The sequence below is a fragment of the Branchiostoma belcheri genome, unplaced genomic scaffold (assembly GCF_001625305.1).
Source record: "Branchiostoma belcheri isolate BF01 breed outbred unplaced genomic scaffold, Haploidv18h27 scaffold2, whole genome shotgun sequence".
Lineage (NCBI taxonomy): Eukaryota > Metazoa > Chordata > Leptocardii > Amphioxiformes > Branchiostomatidae > Branchiostoma > Branchiostoma belcheri.
The window spans coordinates 6,757,606-6,782,543 of record NW_017803490.1 but is presented as its reverse complement, the minus strand read 5'-3'; the positions used below and the strand labels follow the sequence as shown (position 1 = coordinate 6,782,543).

General features: G+C 41.3%; 1 protein-coding gene across 1 annotated transcript in view; it reads right to left on the bottom strand.

Moving 5' to 3' along the window:
* Positions 1-333: 333 nt before the first annotated feature.
* The window catches only part of LOC109468453 (C3 and PZP-like alpha-2-macroglobulin domain-containing protein 8), a 45,354-nt gene continuing 20,749 nt past the window's right edge, over positions 334-24,938 (bottom strand). Inside the window, exons 11-47 of the mRNA XM_019766697.1 lie at positions 23,113-23,221; positions 22,660-22,887; positions 21,706-21,873; positions 21,228-21,356; positions 20,481-20,587; positions 19,534-19,723; positions 18,878-18,995; positions 18,412-18,587; positions 17,523-17,672; positions 17,101-17,241; positions 16,542-16,617; positions 15,512-15,635; positions 14,883-15,114; positions 14,293-14,443; positions 13,884-14,002; positions 13,614-13,665; positions 13,087-13,293; positions 12,649-12,740; positions 12,144-12,279; positions 10,910-11,086; positions 10,528-10,609; positions 9,400-9,631; positions 8,738-8,903; positions 8,174-8,257; positions 7,857-7,993; positions 7,372-7,527; positions 6,507-6,782; positions 6,030-6,128; positions 5,820-5,888; positions 5,092-5,197; positions 4,317-4,445; positions 3,885-3,982; positions 3,520-3,699; positions 2,511-3,114; positions 2,053-2,211; positions 871-1,688; positions 334-509 (exon numbers count right to left, since the gene is read on the bottom strand). Coding sequence (XP_019622256.1) covers positions 396-509; positions 871-1,688; positions 2,053-2,211; positions 2,511-3,114; positions 3,520-3,699; positions 3,885-3,982; positions 4,317-4,445; positions 5,092-5,197; positions 5,820-5,888; positions 6,030-6,128; positions 6,507-6,782; positions 7,372-7,527; positions 7,857-7,993; positions 8,174-8,257; positions 8,738-8,903; positions 9,400-9,631; positions 10,528-10,609; positions 10,910-11,086; positions 12,144-12,279; positions 12,649-12,740; positions 13,087-13,293; positions 13,614-13,665; positions 13,884-14,002; positions 14,293-14,443; positions 14,883-15,114; positions 15,512-15,635; positions 16,542-16,617; positions 17,101-17,241; positions 17,523-17,672; positions 18,412-18,587; positions 18,878-18,995; positions 19,534-19,723; positions 20,481-20,587; positions 21,228-21,356; positions 21,706-21,873; positions 22,660-22,887; positions 23,113-23,221 — 6,391 coding nt within the window. The 3' untranslated portion in view covers positions 334-395. The remainder of the gene's footprint in view (positions 510-870; positions 1,689-2,052; positions 2,212-2,510; positions 3,115-3,519; positions 3,700-3,884; positions 3,983-4,316; positions 4,446-5,091; positions 5,198-5,819; positions 5,889-6,029; positions 6,129-6,506; positions 6,783-7,371; positions 7,528-7,856; positions 7,994-8,173; positions 8,258-8,737; positions 8,904-9,399; positions 9,632-10,527; positions 10,610-10,909; positions 11,087-12,143; positions 12,280-12,648; positions 12,741-13,086; positions 13,294-13,613; positions 13,666-13,883; positions 14,003-14,292; positions 14,444-14,882; positions 15,115-15,511; positions 15,636-16,541; positions 16,618-17,100; positions 17,242-17,522; positions 17,673-18,411; positions 18,588-18,877; positions 18,996-19,533; positions 19,724-20,480; positions 20,588-21,227; positions 21,357-21,705; positions 21,874-22,659; positions 22,888-23,112; positions 23,222-24,938) is intronic.

Genomic DNA, 24,938 nt, shown 5'->3' with positions numbered 1-24,938 from the left:
AAGATGTACATAAGGCACAGGATACTTGTATATAATATTACATATGCTGGCTACTGGCCTTGGAAGGTAACTATTGTATCACAACTTAGTGCCTGACTCTACTAACCAGGCACCATGTTGCATTGTTACAGTCACCTTTGATTATTACCATCGCAATGTGCTTTGAGATAGTTGCACGCTGTTAGATAGCATGGAATTGAACACAAAGAAAGGAGAAAGTAACCATGATATCTCTATCAGTTAATTCTTGTGGCAATGAATCTTTCTCCCTGCCATATGTACACACATTCAGGTACCCTCTTGTGTGTAGTTGTCCACTAAAATAACTACTTCTGGAAGAATTATACATATTTTGGTAATCTTGTACTGTTGGGCGCTGATGATTTGTTGCCCTTTCACCTTTGATCCTTGACCTGGCTGGTGTCTGGTTGTCTGTCAGGTTGTGTGTTGATTGGCTGTTGGGTGGTGATGTCATCATGGCTGCTGCCTAGCGGGTCCTGAATAGCAGACTGAGAACGGGAGCAAAATTAAACCTTGATGAGCAGAACATTACAAAATCCTTAAGACTTTTCTCTCTTCTTTTTAGGGTTTCATTGAGTTTCAATCAAAGATTTCTCATGTTAAAATAGTGTGTGATGGTTTCAGCTCCAAGGACAGAGCCAGTCTTGTTTTTTTTTCACATTCAGACAACAATCTGTGACAAAAATACTTGTGAATGCTGACTTCTTAATTATCTTTTTGATTTATGGCTAGAAGACTGAGAGCAGAAGGAAAATTGAATAACACTAAATTAAATGTTTTGTCTAAATACTGTTCTATCTCACATTTCTGTTTTGTGTCACACAGATGAACCTGAGTTGAAATACTGACCTGTTCTATTTCTGGATCAAACTTGGTATGGGGGATCTGTGTTGCTGCTGTAGTGTGTGTGTCGTATTTGGTGCTTTCTGTGCCTGGCCCCTCCATAGTCTCCAAGTTGCCGAAATCCTCACCAACATCTTTCCTGGTCTCCTTTTCACTCTGTTGGTCGTTAAATGGTTTCATCTCGCTGTCATCGCCTGTTTCCATTGCTAAACCATCGGATGTCACATTTTCCTTCCCTCCTGCCAAACCGCTGACAAATTGGGAGAACTTTTCCCACTCCAAACTCTCCTCCTCATCTTCCATTGTATCTGCTTCAGCGTCCTTTTTCGGGTGACTCACCAACTCAGAGAAGTCATCCCAATCCATGGTCTCTTCTTCATCTTCGAGGTAACTATCCAGTTCGTATTCTCTTTCATTCATGTCTCGATTCATCGGAATCTCTGACAGATCTTTCTCAAGATCTGCACTATCAGTTCTTTCTGCTGTAAAAGGGCCCTCATCTTTGGTCACTTCTGGAGGCATTTCTTCTTCAATGTTTTCATCATTGTCCAGAGATTCATCATTTGCTGATTCTTTTGCCTCCTTTTCTGCATTGCTTAAACCATCGTTTCTTGTGTCTGTCTCTGCCTCATCCCTTGCCTCAAACTCCCATCCTCTGTGTTCCTTGTTATCTGTGTCTTCAGCAGACTTGTTCTTCTGTTCTTCCCTCTCATCAGAACGGTCCATTCCCTCAATAACCTCGTCTCGGACAAACTTCAGCCACACGGAATCCAGGTCCTCCACCTTCTCCTGGCTCTCAATGCTCAGGTTCTTCTTGTTCTGACCTGTGAAGGCAATAAATGTACAAATCAATCGATTAAAAGGCTTGCAAAGTTTTGGTTTCTCTCTTGTCAGTGTTAAGTTCATCAACTATTCTGATATTATTGTTATAAAGATATTTACACTAATCTGTTTATCCTTTCTAAAACATATTCATATATTTAATGTATGGTGACCCTGGCTTGCAACTTGCAACACAATGTAATTCAACACCACAGGGTGTCTGCTATGTACCAGTCACCATGGTGACAGATGTCTGGTCCAGGTTATTGACCTTGTGTGTTTGGGACAGAAGATGAAGAAATAGAGCATAAACAATACGTTTTCCTTCTGCAAAGGTAAACAAAAAAAGCCAGAAGCTGAGCTGACCTGACTTATGTTTCCCCCTGTCCCCACCCTTGCCATGTCTGTGTTTGTGTTGTTTTGTCTCAGCTTCCTTCTGGTCCTCCTCAAACTTCAGTATTTCCTCCTCCAGACCGGCAATGCTGTCATCTTCTCCAGAATTCCCCTCTGCAACTTCATCTGTTTCTGTAGTAGTAGAATGGTTTACTTCTTTTAAAATGGCAGCCTAGTTTCAGCCCTAGGGCCTCAGACTTGTGTATACAAATGCACAAAAAAATTATTTATAACAGAACATATTGCATTAGAAAGCATAGCATATACATGTACTGTATATAGCAAATTTATATAAGTTAAAATATAAGCAAAAGATGAGACCTACTCAAGTACAAGTGATATCTTATCAAAATTGTATTCCATATAATATTGGTTTCTCATGAAATTATATGAAGGCAATGATATTAAAGCAAATGTCATTTTCATCCTACCTGGTCCAGAGTTTCCATCCTCTTCATCCGTCCTCCAGTCCAGGTCCAGTCGGTCCACCCACAGGTCCTCGATCTCCGACATCTCCGCACTTGCTCGTCCCCTGGACTCTCTCTCACTCCCCTCATCTTTGCCGAGAAGAGGAGAGTTCACGCTCGGATTCTCTATCTCTTCTTCCCTCCCTCCTTCCTCCGAGAGACTCGAGTTTCCTTTCAGAGATGATCCCTCTTCCTTGTCCTTTCCTTCTTCTTTTCTCCCAGATTCTGTTGAATCGTGGTCCATGCTTGTCTTTTCTTTGGACAGTTCAGAATCTCCATCTTGAGCTTCTTCAACACTTGCATAGGGTATTTTTTCTTCCATTGTAAAATCGGGGACGTCCACGTCTTTGTCAAGAGGATTGTCGTACGTATCGTAATAGTTGTATCCCGCCGCCGGCTGCCAGTAGTCAGGGTTCAGCATCTTTCCCTCAGAATCTGGTTGCCAGGTGGCGTCCTCCTCCAGGACGGGCAGGGTCGGGTAGTCCAGGTTGTCGGGGGATACGGTTGCCATTGGCAACACGTCCTCCTCGTGGGTCTGTTCTCCAAAGTGTGTGGCAGTGGAGTTACCCTGGAAAACATTGGAAAAGATTTATTTTATTACCTTCATGAAAAATGGAGGTATTGTTTATGGTGTGTCTGTCTGTCTGTCTGTCTGTCTGTCTGTCTGTCTGTCTGTCTGTCTGTGTTTCCACACATTTGTAGTCAGCATAACTTCAGAACGTCTTTATGTATTGTGATGCTCAGTTTCCTCTTCCTCTCCAAACCAAAAAGGTCAATGACCTGAACCAGACGTCTGTCACCCTGTGTTGGGTTACATCATGTTGCAATTTCATAGTATATGAAGGTATTCGAGTTTAAGTAAGAATTAACAGAGCAGACCACATGCGAACGTAAGCACTATGCATTTGCTTTAGAAATGTTACCTTGCTAGTTTATTTTGCTTTGTCAGTTTTAGATAGCTAAAGTCTGTTACCTGAACGAAAATCTCTGAGCCGTTGTCCCCCGATCCCTCTGCAGGGTCTACACTAGGCTGCTCTATGGAGTAGGCGGGACACTGGTCCAGGGGTATGGAGGTGAGCTGGGTGTGGTTCTGACAGGCTGACCTCTCCAGAGAACACAGGTTTGGGTACAGGACGCCATCAGAGCCACACACCTGGGCAGCAGGAGGAGCAAAGAAAACCACTGAAGTCATGTTGGATAAAATATTTCTGTTCACATTGAAAAAAATTATAATGATCATTGCCAATGTTTAATGTAATTGCAAAGTTTGATGCCATATAAGCCTGTGTCAACTGGAAAATTCTGTCAATAAAAAAAAATCATTCATTCATTATTCACCTGTGGTCCAGTATCCTCACAGTCCCAGAAACAGGTGCATCGTGGGATATCTTCCCATGGACAGCCAAACACAGAGTTACACTCCAGACTCGGGAAATCTGCTACAGGACAAAACGTTTCAAAGTAAAGATTTAAAAAATGATCATAACCTTAAAACAATGACTTTATACAGCTGAAATCTAATATTCTACATCATTTTATTTCATGATCATTTTCAGCATGAACTTATTCTGAATTCTGTGAATTGCTAGAAGAAACCAAGTACCAATCATTTGTTTCCAATGTAAATTTGCCTGATTTCAATATTTACGATACAATAATCCATGTATCTGTCACAAGCAGAAATAAAGTCCATACTGAAAACATGTTTTCCTAGGCCTTATCAGGCTAAAGGTTAAGTTGATACCTAGTAGACTAGTAGACTGTAGATACCTAGTACATTCTCCTCAGTTGTGTCAAGGTCATCCAAGTTGACCTGGTTACATTCGGCCCCATCCTCACACAGAGCAGTTTGCAGCAGCTGGCTCTGACTGATGTTGTAGAACGTCACAGCTTCAAAACCTGAAGGAAAATAGTTCAAGAGGTTCATCAGTCACGTAGAATTAACAGTTAGTAGAAATTCTCTGATCAGTGACTGTATTTTTGTAAGGTAAATCACGTACGTCCAATGACGGTTGGGAGCTGCCCAAGTCCTACCTACCCCTACTCCGCAAGGAGGCGGGGGAGGTCAGAAGATCCACACAAGTCTCGACCTAGTCTCGTGTTCTCGCGAGACTAGGTCACTCCGTGATCAAGGTGTTCAGTCGACACCGAAAAATTGGAGGTACGTGATCTACCTTACAAAAATAGTCACTGATCGAAGTATTTCTACTAACTGAAGAAAAAATAGTTTGCAAGCAGCTGTAACATCTACAGTAGGAAGCATAGCTTTAGATAACCTGAAGTTTGAATAGAGGGTGTCTAAATTGCTAGAGGGTGTCTTATTTCTAAACTTAAACTGAAGCTAGCTCCTCATTTTTACCTGTGAGTCAAGAGAGGAAATAAGTACAAAAGTATCAGTGCAAAATATTGGGGCCTGCTAAGGATTTGAATCAACCTTCAAAGTCCTGACCAAAAACAACAACACCTAGCCACCTAAATAGAGCAACAAACACATGAAGCAAGAAATAATTGCCAATAAAAATGCAACAAAATGGTATGTACTGACTTGGCTCGTAGTAGTCATATACCCTGACAGGCATAGGCTGGACTTTTCCCACTACGAAGATCCGGAAGGCTTCAAAACTGACACACGTCAGACATTGGCTTGGGATCTGTGGATGTCAGAGATATAATTTACAAGAATTTTTTGCAGAAACTACAGAAAACAGTTAAGATTACAAGGAAAAAAACATGGACATAAGAAAAGATATTCACCAGGACTTGCTATACAACCAACACTGAATCATAGCAAAGATATATTGAATGGAAATACAAAGGTCCTGGTACATTTGTGCATTTATGAATGGTATTAAATACCATGGGCAGGCATACTCATTTGTGTGTGGATGGTGTTCAGCACCAAGGACAGGCATGTTCACCTGTGTGTGGATAGTGTTCAGCACCAAGGACAGGCATGTTCACCTGTGTGTGGATAGTGTTCAGCACCAAGGACAAGCATGTTCACCTGTGTGTGGATAGTGTTTAGCACCAAGGACAGGTATGTTTAACTGTGTGTGGATAGTGTTCAGTACCAAGGACAGGTATGTTCACCTGTGTGTGGATAGTGTTCAGCACCAAGGACAGGTATGTTTAACTGTGTGTGGATAGTGTTCAGTACCAAGGACAGGCTCATTTGTGTCTGGATATCATGAAGTAAAGAGAACTAAATGGAGATATTATATACTTACAACTAAAAGCATGTTAGATATTGTTGGTAACTTTTCCACTTCTTACCTCATCAAAGTAGAAGAAGACCTTCCTCCCATCCACTTCGTATCTCTTAGCATGTTGGTCATGTATCAGCTGGGGAGGGACATAATTTGGTTAAAGAGTATCATACAGTACATAAACTGTACATACATGACAGCTACAGTGAATATAAAGTGATTTACAGTATTTGATGTTTGAAAACTTGCTATCTTGAAGGAAACCCAAAACATTTACCTTCTCCAGACTCTCTATGTCTGCCTCAAACCCAGTCAGTAGTGAGACCTCCAGGACGGCCATGTTGGAAGCACCAGGGGGCAGCCACCTGCACAGGGACAGGCACAGGAAACAGATTTGTTAAAATTTATTTCCTTGGTTTTCTGATATGTTAAGGCAAAAATACAGCAAGGTGACATAATAAAAGCCTGGAATACAGCCTTGTCTTTATACACTGAAATCATCAGCTGCAAGCTAAATGGGGCTATCCAGCTGTCTTGAGATTAATATATAATAGTAAATAAATCTACATATTGTAGTTGTGTTGGAAAAGACATCATACGCTATGCATGCATGGTAGCCTAAGAGAAAATTCTAGCAACCCTTCCACTGGGATGGAGACCCATTCAGTTCCAGATAACATACAAAAGATTGTGTAACACAGGCTGAAATGTATGGGGTTCAGAAGCAACATTCAGATCAAGCTTTTTTGATGTGGAACATTTTCCCGAGATTGACCTTGACTGACCTTGCGCATGCCTCGATGGTGACCTTGTAGTCCCCGGGGTTGGTGATGACATTGCTGACCTCGTTCTCTGACCTCTTGCTGCGACCCTTGACCCTGTCGTGGCGGAGTTTCTCCGAGGTTTTGATGTCGAGGTGAAAGGTCGGGTGGGTGCTGGGGTCGGGGATATTGTAGGTAACGTCGATCTGCATCAGTCCGCAGCCCTCGCCGGTAGCACTCACAAACAGTCGGGTGGGGATACTGGGGATCTGAGGGAGAACCAGTAATTGAATGCATCTGTATCAGCGACACCTGCATGTGCTGCAGTGCAATGTGAACCAGTCAGAATTGCCCTGAGGAAGGTGACAGACGGTCAATGAAAAGTCGGCTGAATAAAAGACTTGGTTGTGTGAAAAGAGTCTCTTTATTCAGAACCAGTAAGGGAATGCATCTATAGCAGCGACACCTGTGCTGCAGTGCAATGTGAACCAGTCAGAATTGCCCTGAGGAAGGTGACAGACAATCACCGAAACGTCGGCTGAACAAAAGACTTGGTTGTGTGAAAAGAGTCTCTTTATTCAGAACTAGTAAGGGTTTGTAAGAAATAAATATTCATTCAAATACATTCAAGTCTCATTCTTTTGATTCTTTCTTTATTCTGAATTAGGACTGAAAAGCTAATATATATTTTCTCTTTATGATTTTGCATGGGCACACACTGGCAAGGTAGAGAATATATGAGTCAAATTATGAAACTTATGCATGTCAAAATTTAAGGCAACAGTCTTTTTTACTACCTATGCAAACCATTTCTTCAACAAAAGTTGTCCTTGTGGGCCTTCGTACCACATTTCTTACCTCAGCTGTCTGTAACACCTCGTGGTTCTCAGAGTCCAGGGAGAAGAACTTGTTAAAGTCCAGGTTAGTAGAAGCCAGAGAGATGTTCAGGTTCACACCCCCGATGTAGGCCAGGATGGCATATTCCGACAAGGACTGCAGCGCTACACATGTGTCCTGGAAAAATAACAGAAGATGGTTTAAAATTTATAAAATTGTCTGTTCTATAGCATAACATTTTTTGGGGGGTTATCAGCAAGTATTATAATAATAATTCTCCCTGATATTCTCTTTTTTGAGCTGTAGATATGCAATACCAGTTGTTTGGGTGGGTAAAAGAGCTTTAAAATTCTGAAATGCTTCCACTGTGCAAGGATATAGATTGTCATTGAGCTATGTGATTCACTGATTCAGAAAACCAACATGTATGGTGGCTGATACAGCAATGACAAAATTCACTTGAAAGCACTCTTAATATCATTAAACAGAAACAAAAATTGTCCTACCTGAGTTGATGAAAACCCTCCAAGGGAGTTGCGTTGCTGGGACAACCACTTGACGACAGGCATGGCGGAGGCCACGTCTCCCATGGCGACGTAGGTCAGCAGGGCGTAGGCAGTCATCTCGACCTCTGCAGAGGACACTGGGGTGGGAGGGGGGCGGAGTAAGGAAACATTTTACTTGCTGTGGATCTAAAGAGCCTTTAGGAAATCTACTCAAATAACTTACACTGTAGCTACATATGTCAAAAACAATATCAGTGCCACGAGGCTGCCTTGGCATAAAAAATTTGTAGCAGATTTTTGGTTAAACAATTTTTTACCTGACTGTCCCAGTCCATCCTTGAACTGTAGAAGCTTCTCTGTCTCTTCCTGTCCCCCATACAGACTCCAATGGGTGAAGCTATCTGCATGGTATAAGAATAAAAAAAGGAATAACACATTCTGCTTAGGAGGCCTGTTGTTAGCCAGAAATCCACCCTGCTGTAGCTTCTAGTTCTTATTGCCTACAGAACACCTGTTATTAGGCCATCATTTGACATGATCATCTGTAATGGAATAACAGGAATCAAACAGGGAATCCAAAGCAAATTTGAATGTAAACTCTGACTAAGAGTATTTGACTGTATATTATTAAGTTATAATGGATTTAAAGTAATTTGTCAAGTATTTCACCTTATGTTCTAGGTAACAAAAGTTTGTGGTCTGAGAAAAATGGAGGTCTTCATGCACGGAACTATATGTTTGTGAGGGTGGCAGGTGCAGAAAAAAGGAAGTCTCCGTGAATTATTTGTTAACGGTCATGATAAGTTTGCAGTACAGAAGTGACCGCGAAAGCCACGAACATAAAAGTAGCAAGAAAAAATCATGAATTACAGTTATGTTACCTGTCTTAATAGCCATGGTGTTGAGTTTTTTGACAGCTGTAGGTCCATGTGAGCTGCGGAGTGTTGTGAGAGCGTAGGCCACCAGAGCTGCAGTGTAGGGGTCCTCCACTGTGTTCACATTCTCCTCCAGAAACTTACGGGCATAGTTTATAGCCTTGTTTACCTCCTGGAACCATAAAGACATTACATTTAGTGATCTGGTTATTTTAACATATTTGGTTTGGTTTTCCTTTGATGCCCATTTTCACCCGAGCGAAGTGAGGAAAGTCCCAACTCGTGTAAAGTGTCTTTCCCAAGGGCAAAAGTTTGGTGACTTGGCAGGATTCAAACCCGAGACCTCTTGGTCCTGACCCAAACACACTGCTATTTACGCCACACGACCTCCCCACAGCAAATACGAGCTTATATGAGACATTCTGCCAAAGTGCTAAGCACAGTACATTACAGGTTTTGCGCAGGCGCAGTACGTTCTGCCGACGTGCTGGTTCCACATACCTTGCTACTGATGCCCATAACATTTGGAAACTACTGAGTGGAGTGTTCACCTTATATACGCAAATACAACTACCTTATATTAGACGTTCTGCCAAAGTGCTATGCACAGTACATTACAGGTTTCGCGCAGGCGCAGTATGTTCTGCCGACGTGCTGGTTCCACATACCTTGCTGCTGATGCCCATTTCCAGCAGGGTAGTGACCACGTAGGCGGTGAGGGACACGCGGCCCTGGAGCCCCCCCTGCAGGTCCTTGTTAATGAGCTGGCCCAGCGGAGGGAAGAACCCGTCAGGTGCCTGCTGGGAGATGATCCACTCCAGCGGCTTCTCCAGTTCTGCCGGGTCGATGTAGATAAACGATCGTGCCTGAGAGAATGACTTCAGCACAAACGATGTCAACCTGGGGTTGGACAAGAGCAGGGCAATAGTTTTATATTTCTTCCAACTTCTGAAAAAAGATTCTGACTCAGAGGTAAATGCACTATAAGCGTGATAAAATAAATGTCTAAGAGAATGACTTCAGCACAAATGATGTCAACCTGGGAATGGATAAAAGGAGAACAAAAATTTCATATTTCTTCCAACTTCTGAAAAATGTATACTTAATAGGTACTATATATCTATAATGTAATACTTAATAGGTACTATATACTAAATGCCCAAATGAGCCTTTAGTTAGAAAACAAAATGAGCCTGAGAGAATGACTTCAGTACAAACGATGTCAACCTGGGGTTGGATAAGAGGAGGACAAAAATGACTTTCGGATTTCTTCCCACTTTTAGATTCTGAGGTAAATGTAGGAAGAAGCCTGATAAAACAAATGAATCAAAAAGAATTACTTCAGCACAAATGATGTCAACTTTCAGTTGAATTGACGAAAAAGATCTTTCTGAATCATATTTTTCCAAGATCTAAAAAGATTCCAAGGAAAATTAAGGAACAAGCCTGAGAAAACATAATGAACCTAAGAAAATGACTTCAGTACAAACAATACAGTTGAATGAGAGGAAGAGAAAAATCGTTATCATATTTTAGATTTTTTTCTAATGATAAAATCTAACTAAAAATGATTCAGGCTGAAGCAACTTAGTTGGGCAGTTGGTATTCTTTCTTCCTTTCCTGACACAAAAAGGAGACTTGTTTCTAAATCTGTGTACATTCATGCAGTTTCTCTACTGTTACATATTAATAGCTCTTCAGTGAATTTCTGAAGCACATAAGCTGTAGAATTGGTAACACTACAACACTAAAAACATACTGTTGAGAAATTCACACAATACATGACGTATTCTCACCACATGGATCCCTGCGAGTCTCTGTTTCCGAAGGCACTGTAAGATCCGTCATACCTACGGTAGGTCAGCTGACGCTGGTAACCTAGGCAGGGAAAGGATCGATATTGGTGTATAAAATAAAATAGATATACAATACCATGAATAAACTAGAAACTAAAGGTAAAAATTGCAAAGCAAATGCATAATGTTTACCTTCGCATATGGTCTGCTCTGTTAATTCTTACACAAACACATTCATATATATGGTGACAGGAGACTAAATCCTTCCTGCTCTAGAATTGTAACAGAAGAAGAAGAAGAACAAGAAGAACAAGAAGAAGAACAAGAAGAAGAACAAGAAGAACAAGAAAAAAGGAGACGTTTTCTTTCTGTAAATAATTACCTTTGACGAGGTATGTTGTAGCCTCCTCCTCCACCTCCCAGGACAGCTGCCCAGTCCTCTCCAGGTACTTCATCACAAACACGTTGGGCGCGAAGTGGATCATGTTCTGTTCACCGCACCCGAACGGCAGCTTCAGGAGGTCGTGAAGGTTCGTCAGGGTGGGGCCCATGACATCACCTGTAACCATGGAAACAACGACACTCAGAGATAAAGTCTGATTAAATTGAATTTCCATATTTGGGTATGTCACCCATAGAAAACTGTACTACAAACAGAAAAACACAAATAAACTACTCTTACTACAACAATCTCTCTAATTATAGTATATATAATATTTTCCAATTAAAACTGACTTCAGTAGACATTGTATTCTGACTTCAGTAGACATTGTATTACACTGTTATTGGTGTTGTATAGTCTGTTGATGAAGGAATAGCATAATTTTCTGAGCCTGGCATCGAATGTGAGGTGGGCAAAAATTGAGACTCTTGGAAACTTCAGAAGAATACAGAAATGATTATTATATGCTACATGACATTATATAGCTAACACACTCAAATATTTTTTACATTGTAAAAACATCATCTTAAAAATCTGACAGCCTTCATTGTCAAGTACATGTTCATGTATATAGCATTTTCCATTAGGCCATCCTTGGGATTGGACATGACTAGAATTCACTTCAGTGCAAAGGTGAAAGGTGGAAGGTCATGACCTATCATGGTGGCCTCTGCCCTCTCTGACCCGGGGATGGTGTTGAGCGGCAGCCCGAGGTGGAACACCTCGCTGTATGTACCGTCTGTGTCTGGGGATCAAAGGTCATGAAAGGTCAATAAAGGTCAACTTACAGCTACAAACTACTCATACAAGAAGGAGTTATATGACTGTATCTATACATGAAACATAATGTTGTCATGAAAATCTAAACTTACATATATAATACAGATTCACAATTCTTCTCATTATTGCACTGTTAAAGTGAAGTTCATGCAACAACAATTATTACAACTTTCTACTTCCACTGACTTTTTGCTCTGAAGCAGCATGCAACTAAAGTTTTGCTGAAATACTAACCTCAAAACTACAGAACTAAAAATTGGCCTACTAACAAGTATGGACTTCAGCATGTCCAAATACAAAATAAAGAATTCAGCACCCTGAGTGATCTACTATTATTAGTATGACTGGTAGAAACCATCCTCACTTCCCTTAGGGGTTATAAAAATCCACCTACCCTCCCGTCTCCAAATTTTGAACTCTCCCAGTGACCCCCAGCCTGTGGAGAAGCCGATGTACTTGACAGGCAGCGGGTCGGGGTCAACCCAGGTCATGATCAGGGAGTCATTAGTCGGCTCTATGCCATAACCAACCTGTGGAAACACAAATTCAGAGACCTTATACTGCCATGAAATGAAAGTTCTGCTGCAGTACCAAGGTCAGCCACTGACCTTGACCTTTGTCTACCTAAGACGTAACCTCATACCAAATATCACAATCCATAAAGGCATTCTGAAGTTATCATGACTACAAATGTGTAGAAGCACACACACACACAAAGACCAAAAACAATACCTCCATTTTTCATGGAGGTAACAAAAAATAAGCTACCTGTACGTACACAGTGTATCAGGTCTTAAATATTTCACCACAAAGTAATTTAGAATTCTTAGAACTGTGGAGAAGAATTTCTCCACTGTACTAGACTTTCTGCTTTCCAGATATAACTGTTACTGACTGACCTCAATGACGCCATCTGTCCAGGACAACCAGAAAGCTCGGAACTCATGCCAGGACAGGATCTCTGGGGTGGGAACTGTCACCAGGTGGTCTCCTATAGGTGTTCAGGTTGGGGTTAATCAAGTTATCAGATTGAATGTCTGTTGTACAATAATGGTCTCCTATAGGTGTTCAGGTTGGTTATGTCTAGTCTGTAACTTAAAAGTCATAGAAGTAACAAACTTTCTTTGAAAGTTTACTTTGTGATCTTAGATTGTACAAAACTATGAAATGAAATGTTTAATTGTCTAGTACAAAAAAACTACAGTTACGTAGTAATGGTAAACCCAGTAAAATAAAATGAGGAGGCAATTTTTTGCCATTTTAGACCAAATGTCAAGGATAGAATTTATTTCTTGGAATCAAATTTCTTTTAGGATGTGTACTAGATAATGATGTACCTTGTTTGGACCTTGTAACCCAGGACTGTGTATTCTGCCAGCCACCAATCACAATCTCGTACATACTGGGCATGTCTGTCGGCCTCGCGGACAGTGACAAATGCACGTCGTTACTGGCTTTTGTAGCAAAGGTGAAGATGGTAGTCTCCGTGGGCTTCTTGACGTACTGGTATTCATACTTGTTGGGCGTTGAGATGTGGATTCTTTCTGGAGGACGGATATTTGACAATGATAAGAGAAATTGCTGATCTGTTTAAGGAATAAGAGACCAGTGTAGTACCCAACTTGATGCTATGTTCATGTGTATCACTGCATCAGAATTTTGCCCGTTGCAGACTTTATCTTTTCCAATGCATCATTTGAAAACTAGACGTGATGGCATCCTTTATTGCAACATTATACGATGGTCACCTTAAATGAGACGTTCTGCCAAATTTCTATGCACAATACATCCTCAAACTGTTTACGACACTATCCAATACAGTGTGACATTATATTCTTTGATATGAGAATGACAAAACGCTCACCATTTGGGCAGAAGTAAACACTGTGAGTGTAAGACTTCTGAGTCCCTTCTGCCTGTAATAAAGGAAATGGAGAAGAAATTTTGAGTTTTTTTCATGCATCGTCCACTTCTTTTCATGTAAACCTTCTGTTCTTTGCTTCATCTATTTGCAAAAATAATTTAACCTACATGAGAATTAATATATAAATTCTAAAGAAATAATAAATAAATAATCATATGTTGAAAACCCCAATCATCAGACAGATATATTAAGACAAGAAAGATCACAGACCTCCACTTCTATCTTGCGAGCGACTTGATCCAGCCCGACCCTGACATAAGGTTCGCTGTCCCACGAGTCTGACCTTTGACCCTCACAACATCGCTGGTCAACAAAGGCTTCAGCATAGGCTGTGGGGAGGAAAGGAAGTGTCAAAAACAAACTTATCTTAGAGGTGTGTTAAGAAAAAGTGTGTAATGGTGCCAGCAAATTTTCCTGAGTTCTAATTGGATTGAAAATTTTCTATCAAATCTCTTGGGCACTTTTCCAGCTAAGGTAAAATTGTCTGGATGAAGCTGAATAGATTGGGTCCAATCCATCTTCAATCCAGATCGAAGCCAGATAAAATCCGATCTATTCGGCTTGATCTGGACAATTTTATATCGTGGGAAAAGTGCCTTAGTCTTCATCATCTATCTACCTGTGATCTCCATGTTCCCAAGCTCCTCAAACACCATGGCAACAGAGGTGTGCTCCACCTGGTTCCTCCCCACACACACCTTCCGCAGCTGTTTCCCTGTCTTCTGGTTCAGGAAGGACACACCTGGAGGCACCTTCACTGTCACATGCACCTGGAGAGAACAGAGATAATAGAATTATCTTACACAGGGATAACAGCAATTAAAATTTTGCATCTTTATACATATTCATAGTGACTTTTAAGGAGAATCCTATTTTTTTAAGACTTTCTTTTTTTGGTAATCATTTGTTTGTTTGGCTGCTATACATAAAGCCAAGTGCCCAATAACAAGTGGATATCTTTAAGGGCAAACCATGGGAGAAATACAAAACGACATAATCAGTAGTGACAATACTAACTTAAGAATACAAGAATAGTTATATCATCACATGTACACATACACAATTTGTGCAATTCAAACTTCACCTCAGGTATGAGAATTCCTGGTTAGTTAAAATGCAAGTAATGTTTATTAAAGAAATTTTACCGGGTGGTCAAACCTTTGCACATGCACACAGTATTTCAAGCCCCGAAAAGAAAAGGACACTGACCTCAGTGCAGTACTCCAGATAGTTGTAGATGGACAGCGGAATTTTGACCTGTTCCCTGCGTATCACGGAGTACGGGAGCGTGAAATCCACGAAGAAGGGTTTGTAGGTTCTCAGCGTGACCGGCGCGGCCAGACTGAGTCCGTGAGTCTCCGACATGGAGAAGGCCTCCGTCACCCAGCTGGTGATGGCGTCCGGCGCTGTCATGGTAACCGTCTCGTGTTTCCTGGTAGAACTGCGGAAAACGGAGCATACAATCGACAGATGGGTAAAAATCCCCCTGCAGTACCACTGGAAAAAGCCAGGTGGACCATGTTTGAACTCAACATTCCTTTCCACAACAGCTACACACAGACCAAATATTTAAAAAAATCCATCTACAACTACTTCCTAGTTGTTACAGTTTTTCTATCTATGAATGCATTGGTTTGATACAAAGTTTAAAATTCATAGTTTGAATTTTAAACCAACCTGGTGTGTTGACATCATGTTGACATCATGGCTCTAATCGTAGCTTTTGGGACTATCAGAGGCTGCCTAGGTCTGATTCTAATTATTTTTTTATTAAAAAAATCCAAGAATCAGTAAATCAAAATTGGTGTGGCTTTGGGATAAGAACACATATGGCTGACCTGACATTAAAGCATTGCCATATCCATGTCTCTGGGAAGAAGACACGTTTGCGTTTCTCTGCGTTCGGCACTCCGTCATGGAACATGGACATGGTGAAGGAACTCACAGACCCTATCAGGGAGTCTGAAGGAGGCACAGGCAGCAAAAAAAGTCAAGTAAAGAAGTCTTAGAATCATACCTGATCCAGTCTCATCATTTAAGACATGACAGTCAAAAAAAGAACAATATCTCTAAAAAATACACCATTTTCTGTACAAAAATTCCTTCACTTTAATATTATGGCGTTACAAAACATATGTCACTTCAAAATCAAATTTCCTTAGTTTGTTGGTTCTTTGTCAGATTTGAATCAAGCCAAGTGTCATCCTTAATGACATAACAAAGTGAAGTAACTCTAAAAATACATCTCATTCTATTATTTTCAACAGTTTGTACTAATGGCATTAAAAAGTACACATATATTAGAAATATATGATTTTTTCAGATTAAATCGAGCTGTTGGTGATTGGTTTGTATAAATTAGTAATATTATCAATAATTTTGGGAACTTATCAAGCTTGATCACCTTTAGCTTTATGTAGACTAGCTAAGTATAAGCACAACTCTAACCTAGGGTATAGAATTTTCTTAAACAACCAGTAAAGGTTCTCACCTGCTTACATTTCGATGTCTTTCAGACACCTTCCTTAGAGCTTCTGAATGGAGTTCTGCAACTTGCCGATATTTATCGCCAAAGTAGGTGGCGCTTTTGCGGCGAGAATGCAATCCCAAACTTGGCTGAGCTTGTATCCCCCCTCGTCCCGGTTCATCACTGGGGTTGACTTGCATTCTCGCCGCAAAAGCGCCACTTACATGTACTTTGGCGATAAATAGCGGCGAGTTGAAGAACTCCATTCAGAAGCTCTGAGGAAGGTGTCTGATAGACATCGAAACGTAAGCAGGTGAGAACCTTTACTGGTTGCGTAAGAAGAAAATTCTATACCCTAAGTATCTTCCAACCTGATGAAATTATTTACGGACAACTCTAACCTGTCTGAAACCAGTTATTGCGATCCTGCCGATGGTTCAGGCTCACAACGTCCGTCATGACTTGCAGACCTGTTTCCTGTAAACAACAACAAACAAAGCACAAACATTAGAATTCAAATCTTGACACTATACAAATATAAAGCACGTTGGCAGAACATACATACATTGTGCCAAAAACGTAAATGTACTTAGTATTTTGAATAGCACTTTGGACTGTAGTTTCCAAATGTTGTGGCGGACAAGAGATTGTCTACAACAGGCTACATTCTGATGCAACGTTGTTCAAACATCCAACAAAAACTGTGAAAAAGCAGGGTTTTGCACAGGTGGAATGTTCTGCTGACGTGCTTATTATATCACATACACACAAACACAGACACACACAAACACAGGCATACACACAAACACAGACACGCACACACATACACACAGAGACACACACACACACACACACAACACACACACACACACACACACAAACACACACAAACACAGACACACAAACACAGGCAAGCCAGAATTCACTCTGTTGTATAGTGAAATTAAAGAGCAAACCTACCATAAACGCATACATGGCGTCCCTGGTGTGTATGAAGTTCCGCCACACTGATGACCTCCTCCTGCGGGCAGAGTATCCCCACCAGTACGGCTCGTCAGTCTCACCTTGGGTCACGTCAAATGTCTCCAGTTCTCTAAAAATCTGTCAAACAGGTCAGACAAAAACTGATCTCACTCAGAAAGTGCTAATCTTTACTATGTGTACCTCACAGAAGTAAATGTATTGTTTTTGCTCTGTTTCTCCTTTTCAAACACATAAGGTCAATGACCTGGACCAGAAAGCTGTCACCATGGTAACTGGTGATGTAGCAGACATCCTATATGGTGTTGGATAACATTATGTAGCAAAGGCATAGAGTTGGAGGGGCTGGTCACAATGTACATTATATATTCAATGTGTTTGAATAAGAATAAACAGATTACCATTTCCTTGGTCAGCTGGAAGCCAGGACGTAGTAGGTAGACACTCTTGTCCACAGATGCCATGCACACACACGAGCCTGGCTTGGACTTCACTGCAATGTCCACTCTGTCTCCCGGCAGGGTCTCATTGTAAGGTAGGGACAGAACCACCTGTGATGGGGACACAAAGGGAATATCTCTACCTCAGTGGAAGCACCAAGGACAGGCATGTTCACCTGTATGTGCATGGTGTTCAGCACCAAATACATACATATTCACCTATGTGTGGATAGTGTTCAGCACCAAGGACAGGCATGTTCACTTGCTACATATGTGTGGATAGTGTTCAGCACCAAAGACAGACATGTTCACCTATGTGTGGATAGTGTTCAGCACCAAGGACAGGCATGTTCACCTGTGTGTGTATGGTGTTCAGCACCAAGGACAGGCATGTTCACCTGTGTGTGAATAGTGTTCAGCACCAAGGACAGGGTTTGACAGATTTGTTTTTATTGTATCTGCATTAAAATAAGTTGAATGCAAGGACTCAACCTCTCGATCTAGTGTTTGCTCACCTAACCACTTGACGCATTTGATGGCCATCCATGTACCTTACAAACTGGTGCAATGGCCAAGTGGGTAGAGTGCTCGCCTTGCATTCGGTAGGTCGTGAGTTCGATCCCCGGGCGAGTGATACCAAAGACTTTAAAAATGGTACATACTGCTTTCTCTGCTTAGCATTCAGCATTTGGGAAAGAGTATGGGAGTTAAACACACACCACTACCAGTGGACTTGCCCCCTGCTGTAGTGATTGCTGTGTGTGGCCCAGGGCTAATGAACGGAGATGGGCGCCGCCCTATGTGTCACTTGACGTGGGAAGGCTCTTTAACTTTAACTATTAACACGTACCTTACTCTCGAACTCCGGCTCCACCTCCAGCTGCATGCTGTCTGCCACCCCCTCACCGTTAGGCCGGATGTAGTACACCACAACTCTGCTGAGGGGCGCCATTGCGTGGGTCACCAACACCTGTATCCTGGTCTCACACACCTCAGGCATCTCCATGGGGGGGTCAGTGGACGTGTCTGGAAAGAAAAAAAATCTTGAATCACGATAAACTCTATTACACAGTCAAGGGTTGTGCAAGTGGCAAATACGGCATATAACAACAATATACTGAGACAAGTCTGCCTTAAGTAGACCCCATTCACATTAAAACAAATTGAACCAGTTCAAAAACAAATTGTTTCAGAATTTAGTAAATAGACAAATGCATTTATGCTGCTCTTCACCAATCTGACTTAAATTCACACTCAAAATGGATTGGAGTGAAAGAGCCTTCCACCTTGAATGTTGAATAGTAAGAAGTCCCCACCTTGTCTGTTGGTACCATTGATGAACTTGATCACACCTTCCTCCAGGATCCTGGTCCTGTTGTCATCAGCATCTCTCCCCTCCTCTTCCTCTCCATCTTCATCCATGGTTCTCTCCACCTGTGGAACCAATGACAGCTGTCACTCAAACATCCATCATTATCCTGATTACTGGGGAACCAATGACAGCTGTCAATCAAACATCCACCATTTACCCGATTACTGGGGAACCAATGACAGCTGTCAATCAATCATCCACCATTTACCCGATTACTGGGGAACCAATGACAGCTGTCAGTCAAACATCCATCAATAGCAATAATACCTAACATTATCATGAAAGTTCATCTGTGTTGGTAGTTACATGTTTAAAGTTAAAACTTTTGTTCCAACACAAAAAATTCTCTCACCTAGAGCTTTCGACCAGTTACTCTGGTCTTCCTCAGTAGACCGCGGCAGGGGCCGACATTGTCTACCAGATACCTTTGACCCAGTGTTGACGTCACACTTCAAAGAAGCCACGTGACAAGCTTCACTGGGTCAGTCTACTGAGGAAGACCAGAGTGACTGGTCGAAAGATCTAGGTGAGAGAATTTTTCGTGTTGGAACAAAAGTTTTAACTTTAAACAAATACCTAACATTGTAAAGGTTGTGTTACCTTGACTTGTAACTCCTCCACAATGTCTTTGGGGTGTTTCCTCCAATGTCCTCTCTTTCTGTCCAGTCTTCTTCCCTTCTTGTCTTCTCTCCATTCTTCCTTATCCTGACTCACCGCTGCGTCATGTTGTTCCAGGGATTCTGGGATCTCTTCTGCATCCCTTCTGATGATGACATGGTCCGGAAGTGCTCTGTAGCATGGAATTATGTGACAATATTGTTTCATAACAATATTTATCTTTTTTCTGGGCTTTGATCATCCTGTATTAAACAAACCCATTTCAAATTTATTATTAATTTATATTTTTAACATCACAAAGAAACAAGAAGAAGCCAAACCTCTGTATTAGTGTAGTTTTAGAGCTGTTTGTACTACAAACATGTATATGTAAGTTTTCATCTGTTCACCTGTACTTAGCCCGATAGGGCATGAATGTACAATAAAGGTTATCATTATTATGTCATAACAAGTTTGTGAGGGGTAAAGGAGGCAGTGTACATCAGGGCCCATCAACCCTCTCTGAACCATGACAGTGGAAGATTCCATCTTCAGGACCATTTTAATTCACTGACGAAGGTCGACCAGATCAAGTGAAAATTCAAGGTTTTTCTGATGTGTTGGAATGACGCTTAGATTTCACAACCTCAAATGAAATCCTGTACATCTACGATCTGCAAAGAAACTCACTGAGAGCTAAAGGCTGCTTCCAAGAAAGAGGACACAGTGGAATGAAATGAAGAAAGAATGATTGTAGTTAGAGGTTGTTTGACAACTACACTGATGTGAAGAATGCAGGGAATCTTCCTCAAAAATATGGGGAAGAACTTGGGTAAACTTCCAAATCATGTCCACAGGATGGTAAAATTAGTGAATTAGAAATGAAACAGAGAAGGCAGCAGATTCAAGTTGAAAACTCTTTGATGAAATGTGTTTTGCACGTTGCGTACCTGTGTAAGCCAGACTGGACGATGTTACCCCTGGACGCCACCTCGTAATTCAGCGTGAAGTCACAGGGACAGGTGGACAGCACTGTAAGGACAGCTTTCTTACCAACCTGTAAGAACCAGCATCACAAAAAGTATTATCACTGGTACGGATCCTCTGATTGGTCAGAAAGAAACCAATCATACGACACCATCTTCTTTCTATCCTGATTGGTTAAAACTGAGCAAATGACATAACAACATCTCATAATTTGGCCAACTCGTAAATAGGCCAATCACATGTCAGCTTTTGTCATTAGCCAAACCTAAATCAGACTTAAAAATGTCTACTCTATAAATATTCTACTCATCTAAAGCAATATTCTAGTCCAAGTACAGGTTAAGATATGTTTTTATAGTGTTCAGCACCAAGGACAGACATGTTTACCTGTGTATGGATGGTGTTCAGCACCAAGGACAGGCATGTTCACCTGTGTGTGGATAGTGTTCAGCACCAAGGACAAACATGTTCACCGTGTGTGTGGATAGTGTTCAGCACCAAGGACAGGCATGTTCACCTGTGTGTGGATAGTGTTCAGCACCAAGGACAGGCATGTTCACCTGTGTGTGGATAGTGTTCAGAACTAAGGATAGACATGTTCACCTGTGTGTAGATTGTGTTCAACTCTGCTAAATTGTAAGTAATATTAACAAGCTTTGTGCTTTTCTTCTACTTTAACTTGACCTTGAAGACAGGTGTGTTGACCTCACCTTGACCTTTTTGGGTGGGTTCTGCACCTGGATGTGACACTTGCTGGGTGAGTACCAGCTACTGATGGACAGGTAGGAGCTGAAGTAACTCTCCCCAACCTCACGCCCGTGAATCGCCAACACTTTGGCCTAGAAGAGTAAAACAGTATGTCAGAGTTTTGTGATTGTGTGTCATGCTATACCAAAATGCCATTGTCCTTCAAAGGCCTAAGTTTCAAGGGTTGGAATATGTGGGTTATATATATTTGATTCAATGTGAACTCTACTTGTGAGGAACTATATGAAGTGTACAGCAGACTACATGTGGCTTAAAAGGAAAAAAAATTACCAATATCACACATTATTATCTTGTTTTATTGTATTTTCTCTTAGTGAATTATAGTATTTGTGTTCTGATGAGAGGACTTTTCATTATGCATTCTGCATTCCATCAAATTCTAAAAAACAAATGTGAAATAAATGAACAAACTACACTCACATCGAGCCAGACATTTTGAGCAATGTTAGGAAGGGCTGGTACATCAAAGATGATCATCCCGTCAGCAGACACAAACTCCTTGGTGTAGAAGAAGACTCTGTTGACGTCTGCCTTGACTTGAACTGTGATGTTGTTGGCTGGGCTGCCATCAGGGTAGCTCACAAGGACCTGGGGGGAGGGGGTGCAATTAAAACTAGCAAATGGAAATCTTAAAGGATTCCAAAGTGTTTGCCTTTCCGTCATTTGGCAGAATTTTGCTGTTTATGACGGACAAATATTTTGCTCAATCTGTCATCTTAGATATAGAATGTATAGAAATATATCAAAAGAGATTTCATTGAACTTAGGTTAGTCTACCAGCAAAATTTGCCCCTCAAAATGCTGGAAATACTGTTCCAGAGAGCACTGTGCTGAGGTCTGGGGTTCCGTGGAGCTTCAGCAGCCTGGGTGCCATCCTCCGTAGTTACCGCCGACTCCCTATTGTCACTAGCTACCATGGAGTATGGAGGATGGTACCCAGGCCAGAGCCTCGGAAGAGGTGATTTTTTTTTTTTGAGAACAGGCAAAAATCAATGAGCGCATGGATGTCATCCATAAAATTAAGTCAGTGTGGCAAAATTAACCGTTAATATTATTTCAGAGAGTCAAGATTTCAAAATTCTCAACCTACCAACCTAATATTTTCAGATATCCTTCAATGGTAAAGTACCGTTTTTGGTCATGTTTGTGTGTTTGCAGCTAAAACTCACAGTGGTTTCATTGATCTCTAGTATATGATATATAATTATAGATTTTTAGAATAGTTATTGGGGTCCAGATGACACAGAATTTTTCATTGTGTATGTACCAGCATTTTTAGGTACTGATATTAAATATTTGATAACCCTGTGATCATCTATCGTTAAGAACTGTGATCAGTCGAATGCATTAATCCTCAGCCTGACTAACAGTTACCTTTCCGATGTAGGGCAGCCCAGGTTTGAAGTGCCTCCTGGTGTCAGGAGAGAACTCGATGTCGATCAGCTGTTTGTTGACAGGCGTGGAGTCGTCCACCGCGGTCTGCGTACTCCCGTCGCCCGTGGTTACCGTCGCCTCCACAAACAACACGCCTCGGAAGTGGTCTGATAGCGCCGACACGCCCATGGCGTTGGCACACACGTTAAAGGATGCCGTGTCATCAATCTGATAGAGGTGTAAAGTCATCATGAGTCGCATAATATAATGTAGATTAGGCCAATACAAATAAAACAATAAAGATTACACATTGTCATAGCATGTCTAGAACAGAAGATACTTAGTAAAAAGTAAGTAAGTCCTAGTTACATACATTTATTCATTACATTGATAAGAATTAAACCTCCTTCATGAAGTTAACAAAAGAAAAAAAAAAAAAGAAGACCATCTCACATCCATGCTGTTAAGAACTGTGGGTCCGATCTCGTCCTTGTAGTAGCCAATCCCGCGGATGGTGGTACTGACAGTCAGCTTCCCCTGGACAGGCTGCCCAAATGTGTACCTGTAAAATAACACTTGTAGGTTTGAGAATTTAGGAAATTTATCTTGATCCAGTTTCAGCTCACTGAAGAGCTAATCTCCCACAGGTTGTAACAAAGAAGACAGACGCTATATAGTCAGTATTTACAGGTTCATTGTACCAGGGAAATTCCCCTGGCTCTTTTCAACAAGCATAGTGAACAGTGGACCATAGCTTAACATCCTTTCCTAGGGACTGCAACCATTTACAGTAGCGTGCATGTTGGATGAGTGACAACATCTGGGATTCGAACTCCCAACCTCTTAGTCCAGAGGCATGTTGCTTAAAACACTGGACTACAAATGCTACTACGAGACAGAATGAATTAGCCAAGGAGTTACAAATTGTTTGATTTTTTTGTGGGCCATTACTTTGGGAAGATGCATATTTTATCAATTGAATTGTCTCATTCTGCCTTCATAATGGAATTGGGCAAATTTGGTTGAAGAGATCTACCAAAATGCAGTCTCAACGATCCCAAAGGTATGAAAACATCAGGTATCCAGCTGAATGTTCAAAATGTTCTTTAGAGGGCCTTAACAATATTATTTATTTTGGCAGTATTAGGTAGCCTGACTACATCACACTTATTAGCAGCTCTGCTATTGGTCAGGCCTCTTTGAGGAGGACCAATCAGACCCTGTCATTGAAAGATTGTGTAACACAGGTTAGCAGTCTTAGGAGCTATGGACTTGTGTTAGCTTTATTTTTTTCGCGCCTTTTTTTTTTCAAATTTTCACCCCAAATCACTCAAACTAACCTACTCTTGAGAAGCAAAGAGACGTGAAAAGTATGTTGAGGAGCCACTTTAGAGTCTTTGTTTAGTTTACACACACTGGAAGTGGATAGGTGATCCTAAGCCGCTCAGTCAGACACAGGATCCCTAAACATGGATTTAATACAGGTCGTTCACCTGAAACTCACCTAACAGAGGGGCAGTGTCACAGTACACATGTTACTGCATGCTACACACGTTTTAGGTCAACAAAGGAGTCGGGGAGGTTCATTGTTGGTGTACGTGTGGGGTTAGAATGCTCTATTCTATATACATATTGTGGTTTTAATTTCTTGTAACAAAAGCATTAATGAAAGCTCCCAAGTTCTGGATAACACACTAATGAATGAATGAATGAATGAATGACTGGTTTATTATGTAAAACATCGCAGCCATCAGGCTGAAGTACGTTTCACTTACATAGAGCACAACTCAATATGACACTACCAATGCCTGTCATATACCCGAAACGTGCATCCTTCAGTGATGCTATTGAACCATCCCTACATGTTACCTATTAAAGGATATCCATCCCATATGCGTCAATGAACCCTCCCTACATCACAGCCTATTCAGTATCTAATCTGCATGAGAAATGTACCCTCCCGCGAAATGTAAACTCTCCGACCCCGACCCTAAACATGTGTCTGCCAATCCAAACACACCACCACCATTCACACCCATTGGACATTTAGTTACACTTGGTGAGAGAAACACAGTGCAGTTTCCACACGAATCACGCTTGACAAGAAATGTACATAGTAACCTCACAACTACCCCGACTCTTTCTTCATACAAGTGTTGCACACTTAGTATATGGTAAAAAATGTAGGCATACTCTGTGTGTACATGGTTCAGCTCTAGTTCCTTGTGTTTATGATATATTACCTTACTTGTGGTACACAAACAAGCTAGTTTTTGCTG